At 45.9% G+C, this 15489-nt stretch overlaps 1 protein-coding gene across 3 annotated transcripts in view; it reads left to right on the plus strand.

Moving 5' to 3' along the window:
- Positions 1–989: 989 nt before the first annotated feature.
- LOC129848036 (rho guanine nucleotide exchange factor 25-like) overlaps positions 990–15489 on the plus strand; it is a 60131-nt gene continuing 45631 nt past the window's right edge. For 2 of the 3 annotated variants that reach the window (XM_055915560.1, XM_055915559.1), the window contains exon 1: positions 990–1513. In XM_055915560.1, coding sequence (XP_055771535.1) covers positions 1420–1513 — 94 coding nt within the window. In that variant the 5' untranslated portion in view covers positions 990–1419. The remainder of the gene's footprint in view (positions 1514–15489) is intronic. The other variant, XM_055915558.1, reaches the window with a different exon arrangement.

Below are 15489 nucleotides of genomic sequence, written 5' to 3' on the forward strand. Positions count from 1 at the left end.
GGGTGCATTTGGGACAAGCTCAGACTGAGCATTGGCAAGGTTGGCACAGGCTGGGCAATCAGCATTATTTCTGCTCCACTTTAATGTAAGCATGTTACCCCATACATTGCGATCTTCTGTCCTCTCTCTTTCACTTTTTCCCTCCCTATCTTCTCTTATTTTATCTGTTAAACTGTTTCATGGGTTCTATGTTGAGGACTTCTTTGAGGCCTGACTTGGTCTGATCCTATGTTGCAGTTCTCAGATTTAGTCAGTACCATGTTTCCCACTTGTCATTATCCTTTCTTAGGACCTCAGAAAAAAAGCGCACATTTTTTTTCACTGAAAGCCCAAGTCGTTCCCATCATTTTTTTAGTTGCCCTCCCACTCAAGTCAAGTATGTGTCTATGTTAGTGTGTCTGTGAGTGTGTGAACTATGTGGTTATCTTTGTTTGTGTGTATTAGGTTTGTGCATGCCTGTGTTAAACGTGTGTGTGTGTGCGCCTGTGTGTGTGTGCTGCTGAATGCTGTTGATATGCACACGTGTTTACATTCAAGCGTCTGTAAATAAATGAGCCTCCTCAAAGATGTCGCCCTGGACTAGACATTTTATATACACCCAGTTATAAATATTGAACTGTATCATTCCTTATACTCTAATCAAACATTTAGGCAAAGAGATATGCACTGACATGGAAACCTTAACAACACTACCAGGAATAAACGAGAACAGAAAGTATACAGTAAACAGGTATACCATGAGGCCAATTAACAATTGGCAAGTATTATAAACAACATACACTTTCCACAAATGGAGGACAAAGGAAGAGAAAGAGTGAGGCAGGGCTGCCAAGGTAATGTCTGGGTGAGAGAAGCAGACACTGGGTAAATGAGAATGAAACTTGTATGGTATGGTGAGGGAGAATGGGAAGGATAAAAAAAGAGAGGAAAAAACAAGGGGAGGGAACTACATGCTGGAATAGCCAGCGAGCAGAGCTGTAGACTCCACCTTCCTTTCCTCTCTCCATCCCATCTCCTCTTCCTGCCTCCCTCTCTCCTTATATTTGTCTTTCTCTCTCTCTCTCTCTCTCTCTCTGTCTCTCTCTCTCTCTCTCTTTCGCTCTCTCTCTCACACATACAGAATGTTAGCCCACTATCTAACCACAGAGAGAGCTCAGTGAGTCGTGGAAAGCATATTGTTTCTCTACGTCTCTCTCCCTCCCTCTTTCACTTTTCCACATCTTGTCTTTGGATATCCTCCTCCTGCTTTGGGACTTAACAGAGAGTGGAGCAAGCTTTCTTTCCTATTGTCAGATTTTTTTTATACTGATCTCTTCTGGGGATTACCACAGGAATGCATTTGTGTATTTGTGGGTGAGTGTGTGTGTCCTGTGCCATGCCCGCCTCTGGACTTTTCGGGACAAGCGGTAGTGAATCAGCATGAAGGGGGGTCACCATCAGCGGGGGTGCGGATGTCAACACCTCTTCCGAAAAGTGCTGGCCATGTGTGGCTGCTGCTTTGCCCGTGTCCGAGGTTGGTACATCTCTATGTTATGTCCATCATTTTAACCTAGCTACTTCTCTTCACTTTACTGGTCTCAGATGAGATGGGAGTTTAGTTTGCTTTCCCAGTTATACGTCAGGTGGTCTATGCAGTCGTGAAGTCTGTGTTTTTCCCTCCGGGATGGATGGCAGGAGATAAAAGTGATAAAAGTAGAGTGTTCTTCAGCTGGTGTGAGATCAGATGATGCAAGAGAATCAGCAGAGCTCAATCATTTGTTGGTTGATATTCAATCTGTTTTCAGGCCAGGTAACACTAGTAAAGGGGTACCATTAAGTGTCGCTTACTCTTCTCCACTGTCCTATGCTGTTGTTCTATGATCAGATATTAAGACAGAGATGGTGTGCGTCACTTTTACTAATGCACTGCTACTGATTTGGGACCTCTTATAGCCTCAACTTTACTAACCAACTCTGAGCATAACCTCCCTCCTGAACCCAATGGAATCTGAATACCGCTCTTCTTGACTTCACTTTCTTTTTGAGGGCAGTTCTCTTAAATATCAGTCTGTCTGTCCTTACTCTTAGCTCCTCATTCCTTTGTACTCTTCTCTCCTGCTCTCTCTACGGGAAGATACAGTAGAGGAGAATTGATAGTGATGTTTTGCTTTTTGCTCAGACTCCAACTCCTCCAAAGGAAATTAAATTAAACACATTTGGGTCCTGGTTGTGTTTGCTCTACTCTGGTGTTTGCAGGAGACACAGTGCTAGTCGCATGCTGTGAGCTGTGCAGTGTGTGAAAATATATCATTTTAGACATAGTGTTAGAGAGAATATCAGTTAGGTTATATATAAAGTTAGCTATTGGTTTAAGTTTATTGGCTTCAAGTTCCTTGGTGTCCACATCACCCACAAACTATCATGGTCCAAACACAGCAAGACAGTCGTGAAGGCACAACAACGCCTATTCCCCCTCAGGAGACTGAAAAGATTTGGCATTGGTCCCCAGATCCTCAAAAAGTTCTACAGCTGCACCATCGAGAGCATTCTGACTGGTTGCATCCCCGCCTGGTATGGCAACTGCTCGGCATCCGACCGCAAGGCGCTACAGAGGGTAGTGCGTATGGCCCAGTACTTTACTGGGGCCAAGCTTCCTGCCAACCAGGACCTCTATACCAGGCGGTGTTAGAGGAAGGCCCTAAAAATGGTCAAAGACTCCAGCCACCCTAGTCATAGACTGTTCTTTCTGCTACCGCACGGCAAGCGATACCGGAGCGCCAAGTCTAGGTCCAAAAGGCTCCTTAACAGCTTCTACCCCCAAGCCATAAGACTGCTGAATATTTCATCAAATGTCTACCCTGACTATTTGCATTGACCCCCCCTTTTTTTGTAGGGTTTACATATACACTGTGGGTTCTATTTTAACAAACCTAACACAATAGTAAATCTTAGCACTAGCGATAGAGCTATAGGATCCGAGGGTGTGTCAGACATATTTTTGTTATTTTCACAGTGGGGATTATTGGTGTGGTGGTGTAAAATGTCTGGGTTTTGTTTAATAAACAAGTTGTAAGTAGAGAACGACCAATAATCGTCCGAGATAATATACCGGGCCGATTTTGGCCATTTCGAGTCTATCAGCCATTCTCTATAGATTTTGCCTATAGTCCATCTACATAGCAAGGCTGCTGTTATGCCAGCCGCCACTCATCGCCTGAGCCACAAACACTGCAGAATGCCGAGGAATGTCTAGCTGGGAGAATAAGCAGCAGTAAGCGATCTCATTCTCCAACAGAAAAGTGCAGTATTCAGAAATTGAACTCCTTTTACAAATATTAGTTTAGTTAATTCACTAATAATAAGGCTTGTGTAAGTGCCCGGACATGCATGCAATAAGCAAACTAGCTAAGCAGATAGCTATGTGACCTGTTAGGAAAGAGTAGGATAACTAATCCTGTCATCTGTGATGTTAGCTATCTAGCTACTATGCTAGTTAGCTGGCTAGATAAACATGGTGCTAATTTATCAGATAGGAGCTACTAGCCAACGTTAGCTGGCTATCATTTTGAACATGCACCATTTTCGGCAACGAGCCATTTCTGACTTAGGGTGTAACGTTAGCTATTTACTGGTGTGCTGATCTGACCAGACGCAATTGTATCTGTAAATTGACAGTTGAATTAGATGATAGGTGTAATAGGGAAAGGGTTTTAAAATGCCTAAATAAAGGTTGCCAATATGTTTCGCCACGTAGGAATCTTCCTACATGTTTATGGACCAAGAAAGCTGTAGATCAGCGCGCCTGTGTGCGTTTTCACTTCTCAAACTATGGGCAGATATGAGTCATTCATACAGAACGTGCATCGTTGTTTCATTTTTTCCCCTACCCTCTCTCTCCTTGTTAGATATTATGCACATTCGTGGCTTGGAAGCAAACGCAATCGCCATTGAGCTAGTTCTCATAGTAGCAGTAAACGGGACCAAATGATATGAGCGATGGAGCGAGATGTGAGAGCGGAGTTACAACCTTGCTCTATACAATCGTAGATATCTTTTGACAGATAGCTGAACTAGCCAATTGAGTTGTTTCAAATGTTGTCCTGGCAGCTGAGTTGTTTAGAGATGCTATGTGCGTTAGTGCGTTGTAGCCTACAGTAGTTTGTTAAATAGCCGACAGAAACTAAATGTAGGCCTATTCCATAATATTTTTTAAAATATGTTTACTGTCCACGTTTTTCTAAGTAATTTCTTGGCTTCAATATTGAAATATATTGTTAAACATAGCATTCACACTGATATAGGCCTACTGTAAAATGCATTACGTCTGAGCCATGGACAAGCCAAACGTTGTCAACAAGCAAGACGGTGAACAATTACAATCAAATTCTTATAAAACGAAACAACTTGTTTTAAATAGGCTATGTTTAAATACAGTTACAGGCAACATAATTGTTCCACGTGGTCATATAATATTGAGACAAGGTATATGGAGGGTTTTAGCCACATCCAAACTTTTCACAGGAGCTGGAAAAAGATCCAATATGAAGAGAAAGGGGGGATGTTCACTCACTGCTCCCAAATGTATATCGCTATAGTCTACCATTGCCGTTGATATGGCTAGCAGTGACTTTGCCACGTGAAAAGTAAACAAAGTAAAGTCAAATGGCCTACAAGTGGATTCAGCACCGTTGACAAATTCCCGCGATTTAACAGTTAGGTCCAACAGAGGAAAGTGAAAGATGCATTTAAAAAATATATATATATATATAAAAAAAATCAATAAGCAGTCTTTTGAGTAAATAACTAGATGTTCCTAAACAGACTACCTACAGTCACTGACACCATTCCAACCGTGGTGCAAGGGTTGGAAAATGTACAAGTCGAAATTGCAAATCGTTTGACACTAGCGCTGCCTTAAAGCCAGTCGAAAATAGAGCCCTGTGACTCTGATCATGGATGGAACGTTTACATAGATGCTGTGACTCTGCCTGGTGATGTAGGGTCTAAACAGACACACAGAGTCAGCGATACGCTCGCATCTGGAACTCTGCAGTGTCTCGGAATGTGCTGCTCTCGGATCATTGGATCATAGAAACGCTTGAGTCACAGAGTCACTCTGCCTACATTCCTTCACCCCAAAAAACGTACCCCCCCCCCCCACACACACATACACACACTCTGAGCAGCTATACTTTCCTTCTTTAAAAAAAATGTTATGTCCTGTTTCCAAGAATAGAAACAGGATTTATGGGGCGCTGTGGTGAAGAAATGTTATGTTCATTATTTTCTGACTGTCCACAGAAGCCCAGAGCTGATGACTGGTGGATAGAAAAATGCTTCTGTGCTCTAACTTTGGGGCTACAGGTTCTGTGGTGTGGCAACCGTCCACTTCTGAGGCACATATATCTTTACGTCAAACAGTTGGTTATTGGGGCAAATAACATAATAGGTTGCTGACGACTGTGGTCTATTAGTATGCTGTGGACTTTACTAGAGTTTAAATAGAACATAGACCTTTGACCGGTGTGATACTCTCTCCTCTTTTTGACTAGAGGTCCTCTCATTTCATCAAAGCTCTGCCTTTGGCACCATATAGCAGTGCTGTGATCCTGCCCTGGCAAAGGAGCCGTACAGGAGAGCTCTCCTCTCCATGAGTTAAAGATGTCACAGAGCTCCCTCCCTGCCAAAGCAGACACATTCATTTCTAATACAGTAACCAGGCAAATGTTATTACTCTTGTAACCAAGGCTGTGTGTGTGTGTGTACATGTTTAAGTGTGTTTATTCAGTGTAGAGATAATCTCTCTCTCTCTGCCAGCGCTGTTTTGATTCATTTCCTAATTTACCACTGGCTAAATATAAAGGTACTCAGGCTCGAGGCAGATCTGCTGCCTGGCTGACTGAGGATTACATCCGTCTAGTCCTCGATCCTTCCTGCACACATCCTCAAATAAAAACCAACACACATACACACATATGCATACATGCATGCACACAGATTGCCGCTCTAACAACCTATTAGGGGAGCGCATGTTAACGTGTCAGTATAGAGATGACCTGCAGTGCATTCGGAAAGTATTCAGACACCTTCACTTTTTCCACATTTTGTTACATTACAGCCTTATTATCCCCCCTTTCCCTTTTTCTAAAATGGATTAAATACACATTTTACTCATCAATTTACTGTCACGATCGTGTGGGAGTGAGATGGACCAAAACGCAGCATGTGGAAAATAAGCCATCTTCTTTTATTTATGAAGAAGGCAAAACGAAACAAAAACACTTACTAACTAACAAAACAACAAACGACCGTGAAGCTATAAACGTAGTGCACACACACAGGCTACAAACGTTCAACATAGACACAGCTAGACAACTATACTAAACATAAACCCAACTACTCTAAATAAACCCCCTAAACCTTACAACCACCCTGGACACTACAAAACCCACATAAATTACCCATGTCACACCCTGACCTAACTAAAATAATAAAGAAAACAAAGACTACTAAGGCCAGGGCGTGACATAGCCCCCCCCCTTGAGGTGCGAACTCCGGGCGCACCAGCACAAAGTCTAGGGGAGGGTCTGGGTGGGCATCTGACCACGGTGGTGGCTCAGGCTCAGGGCGAGGTCCCCACCCCACCATAGTCAATCCCAGCTTATATCTCCCCCTACAAATGACCACCCTCATATTACCCCCACTTAATCTTTTGGGTAACATCGACACAAGGGGCAGCACCGGGATAGAGGAATAGCTCAGGACAGAGGGATAGCTCAGGACAGAGGGATAGCTCAGGATAGAGAGGTAGCTCAGGATAGAGAGGTAGCTCAGGATAGAGAGGTAGCTCAGGATAGAGGGGCAACTCCGGACTGAAAGGCAGCTCCGGACAGAGAGACAGCTCTGGACTGAGGGGCAGTTCTGGATAAATAGCCGCTCTGGGCTGAGGGACAGCTCATGACTGGTTGACGGCTCTGGACGCTCATGGCTGGCTGACGGCTCTGGACGCTCATGGCTGGCTGACGGCTCTGGACGCTCATGGCTCACTGACGGCTCTGGCAGATCCTGTCTGGTTGGCGGCTCTGGCAGATCCTGTCTGGTTGGCGGCTCTGGCAGATCCTGTCTGGTTGGCGGCTCTGGCAGATCCTGACTGACGAATGGCTCTAGCGGCTCCTGACTGACTATCGGCTCTGACGGCTCGGGACAGACGGGCGGCTCTAATGGCTCGGGACAGACGGATGGCTCAGACGGCACTGGGCAGACGGATGGCTCAGACGGCGCTGGGGAGACGGATGGCTCAGACGGCGCTGGGGAGACGGATGGCTCAGACGGCGCTGGGGAGACGGATGGCTCAGATGGCGCTGAGGAGACGGATGGCTCAGACGGCGCTGAGGAGACGGATGGCTCAGACTGATCCTGTCTGGCGGAAGGCTTTAGCGGCTCCTGTCTGGCGGAAGGCTCTAGCGGCTCCTGTCTGGCGGAAGGCTCTGTAGGCTCATGGCAGACGGGCGGCTTTGCAGGCTCATGGCAGATGGGCGGCTTTGAAGGCTCAATACAGACGGGCAGTTCAGTCACCGTTGGGCAGACGGCAGACTCTGACCGGCTGTGACGCACTGTAGGCCTGGTGCGTGGTGCCGGAACTGGAGGTACCGGGCTAAGGACACACACCTTCAGGCTAGTGCGGGGAACAACAACAGGGCACACTGAGTTCTCAAGGCGCACTATAGGACTGGTGCATGGTACCAGAACTGGTGGTACCGGGCTGAGGGCACAAACCTCAGGACGAGTGCGGGGAGAAATAACAGTGTGTACAGGACTCAGGAGACGCACATGTGGCTTAGTGCGTGGTGCCGGAACTGGAGGCACTGGGCTGGAGACACGCACCATAGGAAGAGTGCGTGGAGGAGGAACAGGGCTCTGAAAACGCACTGGAAGCCTGGTGCGTGGTGTAGGCACTGGTGGTACTAGGCTGGGGCGGGGAGGTGGCGCCGGAAATACCGGACCGTGCAGGCGTACTGGCTCCCTTGAGCACCGAGCCTGCCCAACCAACCTTACCTGGTTGAATGCTCCCCGTCGCCCGACCAGTGCGGGGAGGTGGAATAACCCGCACCGGGCTATGTAGGCGAACCGGGGACACCATGCGTAAGGCTGGTGCCATGTAAGCCGGCCCAAGGAGACGTACTGGTGGCCAGATATGTAGGGCCGGCTTCATGACATTTGGCTCAATGCCCAATCTAGTCCTACCAGTGCGGGGAGGTGGAATAACCCGCACTGGTCTATGCACCCGTACAGGAGACACCGTGCGCTCTACTGCGTAACACGGCGTCTGCCCGTACTCCCGCTCTCCACGGTTAGCCTGGGAAGTGGGCGCAGGTCTCCTACCTGCCCTTGGCCCACTACCTCTTGGCCCCCCCCCCCAATACATTTTTGGGTAGTACTCACAGGCTTTTCAGGCTTCCAGCCACGTCTCCTTGCTGCCTCCTCATATCTCCGCCTCTCTGCCTTCGCTGCCTCCAGCTCAGCTTTGGGGCAGTTATATTCTCCTGGTATTTCACGGTCCAGAATTTCCTCCCAATTCCAATAGTCCAGTGTAGGTGGGTCCTGTTGTTGTTGCACACGCTGCTTGATCCGATGTTGGTGGGGAATTCTGTCACGATCGTGTGGGAGTGAGACGGACCAAAACGCAGCATGTGGAAAATAAGCCATCTTCTTTTATTTATGAAGAAGGCAAAAAGAAACAAAAACACTTACTAACTAACAAAACAACAAACGACCTTGAAGCTATAAACGTAGTGCACACACACAGGCTACAAACGTTCAACATAGACACAGCTAGACAACTATACTAAACATAAACCCAACTACTCTAAATAAACCCCCTAAACCTTACAACCACCCTGGACACTACAAAACCCACATAAATTACCCATGTCACACCCTGATCTAAGTAAAATAATAAAGAAAACAAAGACTACTAAGGCCAGGGCGTGACATTTACACACAATACCCCATAATGACATTTTTTTTAGAAACATTTAGAAATGTTTGCAAATGTATAAAATAAATATATATATTTACATAAGAATTCCAACCCTTTCCTATGAGATTTGAAATTGAGCTCAGGTGCATCCTGTTTCCATTGATCATCCTTGAAATGTTTCGACAACTTGATTGGAATCCACCTGTGGTAAATTCAATTGATTGGACGTGATTTGGAAAGGCACACACCTGGCTATATAAGGTCCCACAGTTGACAGTGCATGTCAGAGAAAAAAACAAGCTAAGGAATTGTCCATAGAGTTCCGAGACAGGAATATGTCAAGGCACAGATCTGAGGAAGGGTCCCAAAAAATGTTGGCAGCATTGAAGGTCCCCAAGAACACAGTAGCCTCCATCATTTTTAAATGTAAGAAGTTTGGAACCACCAAGACCCTTCCTAGAGCTGGCCGCCCGGCCAAACTGAGCAACCAGGGGAAAAAAGGGCCTTGGTCAAGGAGGTGACCAAGAACCTGATGGTCACTTTGACAGAGCTCCAGAGTTCCTGTGTGGAGATGGTAGAACCTTCCAGAAGGACAACCATCTCTGCAGCACTCCACCAATCAGGCCTTTATGGTAGAGTGGCCAGACGGAAGCCACTCCTCAGTAAAAGGCACATGACAGCCCGCTTGGAGTTTGCGAAAAGGCACCTCAAGACTCTCAGACCATGAGAAACAAGATTCTCTGGTCTGATGAAACCAAGATTGAACTCTTTAGCCTGAATGCCAAGTGTCACATCTGGAGGAAACCTGGCACCATCCCTACGGTGAAGCCTGGTGGTGGCAGCATCATGCTGTGGGATGTTTTTCAGCGGCAGGGACTGTGAGACTAGTCAGTATTGAGGGAAAGATGAACGGAGCGAAGTACAGAGAGATCCTTGATGAAAACCTGCGCCAGAGGGCTCAGGACCTCAGACTGTGGCGAATGTTCACCTTTCAACAGGACAACAACACTAAGCACACAGCCAAGACAACGCAGGAGTGGTTTCGGGACAAGTCTCTGAATGTCCTTGAGTGACCTAGCTAGAGCCCGGACTTGAACCCGGTCGAACATCTCTGGAGAGACCTGAAAATACCTGTGCAGCAACGCTCCCATCTAAGCTACAGTAACAGAGTTTGAGAGAATCTGCAGAGAAGAGTGGGAGAAACACCTAAAATACAGGTGTGCCAAGCTTGTAGCGTCATACCCAAGAAGGCTTGAGGGTGTAATCGCTGCCAAAGGTGCTTCAACAAAGTACTGAGTAAAGGGGCTGAATACCTACGTAAATGTGATGTTTCAGTGTTATTTTTTTTAATACATTTGCAAAAGTGTCTAAAAACCTGTTTTTGCTTTGTCTTTATGGGGTATTGCTTGTAGAGTAACGAGGGGGAAAAAACAATTTTATCTATTTTTGAATAAGGCTGTAACGTAACAAATTAACTGTATATGTATACTTTATCAACAGCCACATTTTTTTTTTTTTTTTTTTTACACGTAATCATTGTTGTGTGTGTGACAAATTATATTTCTAGGGAGTGAGTAAGACCTTTAAACATGTCAACATACACAAGGCTGCGGGGCCAGACAGATTACAAGGACGTGTGCTCTGGGCATGTGCTGACCAACTGGCAGGTGTCTTCACTGACATTTTCAACATGTCCTTGATTGAGTCTGTAATACCAACATGTTTCAAGCAGACCACTATAGTCCCTGTGCCCAAGAACACAAAGGCAACCTGCCTAAATGACTACAGACCCGTAGGACTCACGTCCGTATCCATGAAGTGCTTTGAAAGGTTGGTAATGGCTCACATCAACACCATTATCCCAGAAACCCTAGACCCACTCCAATTTGCATAACGCCCAAACAGATCCACAGATGATGCAATCTCTATTGTACTCCACACTGCCCTTTCCCACCTGGACAAAAGGAACACTTATGTGAGAATGCTATTCATTGACTATAGCTCAGCGTTCAACACCATAGTGCCCTCAAAGCTCATCACTAAGCTAAGGATCCTGGGACTAAACACCTCCCTCTGCAACTGGATCCTGGACTTCCTGAAGGGCCGCCCCCAGGTGGTGAGGGTAGGTAGCAACACATCTGCCATGCTGATTCTCAACACTGGAGCTCCCCAGCGGTGCGTTCTCTGTCCCGTCCTGTACTCCCTGTTCACCCACGACTTCATGGCCAGGCACGACTCCAACACCATCATTAAGTTTGCAGACGACACAACAGTGGTAGGCCTGATCCCCGACAACGACGAGACAGCCTATAGGGAGGAGGTCAGAGACCTGGCCGGGTGGTGCCAGAATAACAACCTATCCCTCAACGTAACCAAGACTAAGGAGATGATTGTGGACTACAGGAAAAGGAGGACCAAGTACGCACCCATTCTCATCGACGGGGCTGTAGTGGAGCAGGTTGAGAGCATCAAGTTCCTTGGTGTCCACATTAACAACAAGCTAGAAGGGTCCAAACACACCAAGACAGTCGTGAAGAGGGCACGACAAAGCCTATTCCCCCTCAGGAAACTAAAAAGATTTGGTATGGGTCCTGAGATCCTCAAAAGGTTCTACAGCTGCAACATCGAGAGCATCCTGACTGGTTGCATCACTGTCTGGTACGGCAATTGCTCGGCCTCCGACCGCAAGGCACTACAGAGGGGAGTGCGTATGGCCCAGTACATCACTGGGTCCACATCGACGGGACAGTAGTGGAGAGGGTGGAAAGTTTTAAGTTCCTCGGCGTACACATCACGGACAAACTGAAATGGTCCACCCACACAGACAGCATGGTGAAGGCGGCGCAGCAGTGCCTTTTCAACCTCAGGAGGCTGAAGATATTCTGCTTGTCACCAAAAACACTCACAAACTTTTACAGATGTACAATCGAGAGCATCCTGTCGGGCTGTATCACCGCCTGGTACGGCAACTGCTCCGCCCACAACCGTAAGGCTCTCCAGAGGGTAGTGAGGTCTGCACAACGCATCACAGAGGGCAAACTACCTGCCCTCCAGGACATCTACACCACCCGATGTCACAGGAAGGCCAAAAAGATCATCAAGGACAACAACCACCCGAGCCACTGCCTGTTCACCCCGCTATCATCCAGAAGGCGAGGTCAGTACAGGTGCATCAAAGCGGGGTCCAAGAGACTGAAAAACAGCTTCTATCTCAAGGCCATCAGACTGTTAAACAGCCATCACTAACATTGAGTGGCTGCTGCCAACATACTGACTCAACTCCAGCCACTTTAATAATGGAAAAATTGATGTAATAATAATAATGCCACTTTATATAATGTTTACATACCCTACATTACTCATCTCATATGTATATACTGTACTCTATACCATCTGCATCTTGCCTATGACGTTCTGCCAGCACTCATTCATATATTTTTATGTACATATTCTTATTCATTCCTTTACACTTCTGTGTATAAGGTAGTTGTTGTGAAATTGTTAGGTTAGATTACTTGTTACATATTACTGCATGGTCGGAACTAGAATCACAAGCATTTCGCTACACTCACATTAACATCTGCTAACCATGTGTATGTTACAAATAAACTTTTATTTTATTTGGGTCTAAGCTGCCTGCCATCCAGGACCTCTACACCAGGCGGTGTCAGTGGAAGGCCCTAAAAATTGTCAAAGACTGTTCTCTACTACCGCATGGCAAGTGGTACCGGAGTGCCACGTCTAGGACAAAAAGGCTTCTGAACAGTTTTTACCCAAAAGCCATAAGATGCCTGAACAGGTAATCAAATGGCTACCCGGACTATTTGCATTGTGTGCCCCCCCCCACCCCCTCTTTTTACGCTGCTGCTACTCTCTGTTTATCATATATGAATAGTCACTTTAACTATACATTCATGTACATACTACCTCAATTGGGCCGACCAACCAGTGCTTCCGCACATTGGCTAACTGGGCTATCTGCATTGTGTCCCACCACCCGCCAACCCCTATTTTATGCTACTGCTACTCTCTGTTCATCATATATGCATAGTCACTTTAACCATATCTATATGTACATACTACCTCAATCAGCCTGACTAACCGGTGTCTGTATGTAGCCTCGCTACTTTCATAGCCTCGCTACTGTATATAGCCTGTCTTTTTACTGTTGTTTTATTTCTTTACTTACCTATTGTTCACCTAATACCTTTTTTGCACTATTGGTTAGAGCCTGTAAGTAAGCATTTCACTGTAAGGTCTACACCTGTTGTATTCGGCGCACATGACAAATAAACTTTGATTCGATTTTTCCGAGCCACCGTGCTTCTGCACCTGCATTGCTTGCTGTTTGGGGTTTTAGGCTGGGTTTCTACACCTGCATTGCTTGCTGTTTGGGGTTTTAGGCTGGGTTTCTGCACCTGCATTGCTTGCTGTTTGGGGTTTTAGGCTGGGTTTCTGCACCTGCATTGCTTGCTGTTTGGGGTTTTAGGCTGGGTTTCTGCACCTGCATTGCTTGCTGTTTGGGGTTTTAGGCTGGGTTTCTGCACCTGCATTGCTTGCTGTTTGGGGTTTTAGGCTGAGTTTCTGTACAGCACTTTGTGATCTCAGCTGATGTAAGAAGGGCTTTATAAATGAATTTGATTTGATATTAAATTATTCTCACACTGGGCCAAATTAGTAGGCATACAATAGTACATTTGGTCCAGTGTCAGTTAGCGTCAGTGTAGAGGGCGATATGTCTTTGCTCTCATCATAAGGCCATCTCTCTTGTTTTATGAGCCATCAAAAGCATTAGGCTAGCCATGTGGAGAGATAGATCCAGAGTAATGGAAGCCACATGATGAGAACACAGACTGACGGCAGACAGACAGTGAATAGTCTCTTTCACGGTACAGGCTAGATTGTGGTGGTGATAGGTCATAAAATAAGTGGGATGCATCCCAAATGGCACCCTATCCCCTATATAGTGCATTACTTTTGACCAGGGCCCATAGGAATAGGGTGCCTTTAGGGACAGGGACACAGTTGTATTCATCAAAGTGCAGGGAGGTGCCATATGAACAAGTGGTCTGTGCTGTAGTGCAGTAAAGAACATCAGGCTGTTATAATCTGACTTCTGACTGGGACGATCCACTTCTGCACCACCAAGATAACACTGATCTATTAGAGAGCTTAATACCCAGTGTGTGTGTGGGGGGGGGGGGGGGGGGGGGCGGGGGCGGGGGAGACGGGACGATTAAAGAGCAGCTCTGTCCATGCTGCAGAGACAGAGACACTGCAAATAGAAGGTGTGTGTAAATACACACACAGACAGACATTTGGACAGGGAAGGGACGTCTAGTGCCTTCGGAAAGTATTCAGACGCCTTGACTTTAAACAAAACATATATATGTTACAGCCTTAATATAAAATGGATTAAATAAATAAAATCCTCAGCAATCAACACACAATAACCCATAATGACAAAGCGAAACAGGTTTTTAGAAACTTTAGCAAATGCATTAAAAATATAAAACAGGAATACCTTATTTACAAGGTGCAGCAACACACCCCATCCAACCTGACAGAGCTTAAGAGGATCTGAAGAGAAGAATGGGAGAAACTCCCCAAATACAGGTGTGCCAAGCTTGTAGCGTCATACCCAAGAAAACTCGAGGCTGTAATCGCTTTCCAAGGTGCTTCAACAAAGTACTGAGTAAAGGGTCTGAATACTTATGTAAATATAGATTTTAGTTATTTATATTTGATACATTTTGGTAAAATGTCTAAAAACCTGTTTTTACTTTGACATTATGGGGTGTTGTGTGTAGATTGATGAGGGGAAAAACCTATTTAATACATTTTAGAATAAGGCTGTAAGGTAGCAAAATGTGGAAAAAGTCAAGGATCTGAATACTTCCCGAAGGCACTGTAAACTTATGTGCACACTATAGAGGGATAACTCTAGCAAGCATTGTGTTGTGAGGGAGTCGTAATATACTAATTGAATAGTTAATGTAGGAGGACAGCATAGTCTCTAGGCCATGATGGAGATCCCAGTGTATTCAACCACCATTCCTCTTGGTGAGCTCCTATTTCTCTCTACTGTAATTATCATAAAGCCTGTCAGACAGTGAGAAAATGCTTGTGTTAATGTGACAGTGATAATTAACGCTGCCTGCCTGGCTTTTTAAAATAACCCTGTCTGAGTGAGGTCACCATCACCATGGTATTAAAGTGTGTATACTCCGAGAGAGAGAGAGAGAGAGGGAGAGGGAATGGGTCTCCTTATCCGCCACCCTCCTAGCTCTCTCTCTGTCCCGTGGTAAGCCTGGTTCTGATTTTATGTGTGTGTGTTATTGACATGGCTGAGTGTTAGGGTCCGATTTGTCTCTTCTTGGAGCTTTCTGTCCCTCTTTCCACCCTTTCCACTCTCTCTCTCCTCTGTCTTTCCATCCTCCACTCTTAGGACACTCCTCGTACTTGTAGTTTTCTATTCCTCTGTGTCTTCCTGTTGATCCTTGACCTCTATTCCCTTCCCAACCCCCTGG

This window comes from Salvelinus fontinalis, chromosome 3 (genome assembly GCF_029448725.1).
Source record: "Salvelinus fontinalis isolate EN_2023a chromosome 3, ASM2944872v1, whole genome shotgun sequence".
Classification (NCBI taxonomy): Eukaryota; Metazoa; Chordata; class Actinopteri; order Salmoniformes; family Salmonidae; genus Salvelinus; species Salvelinus fontinalis.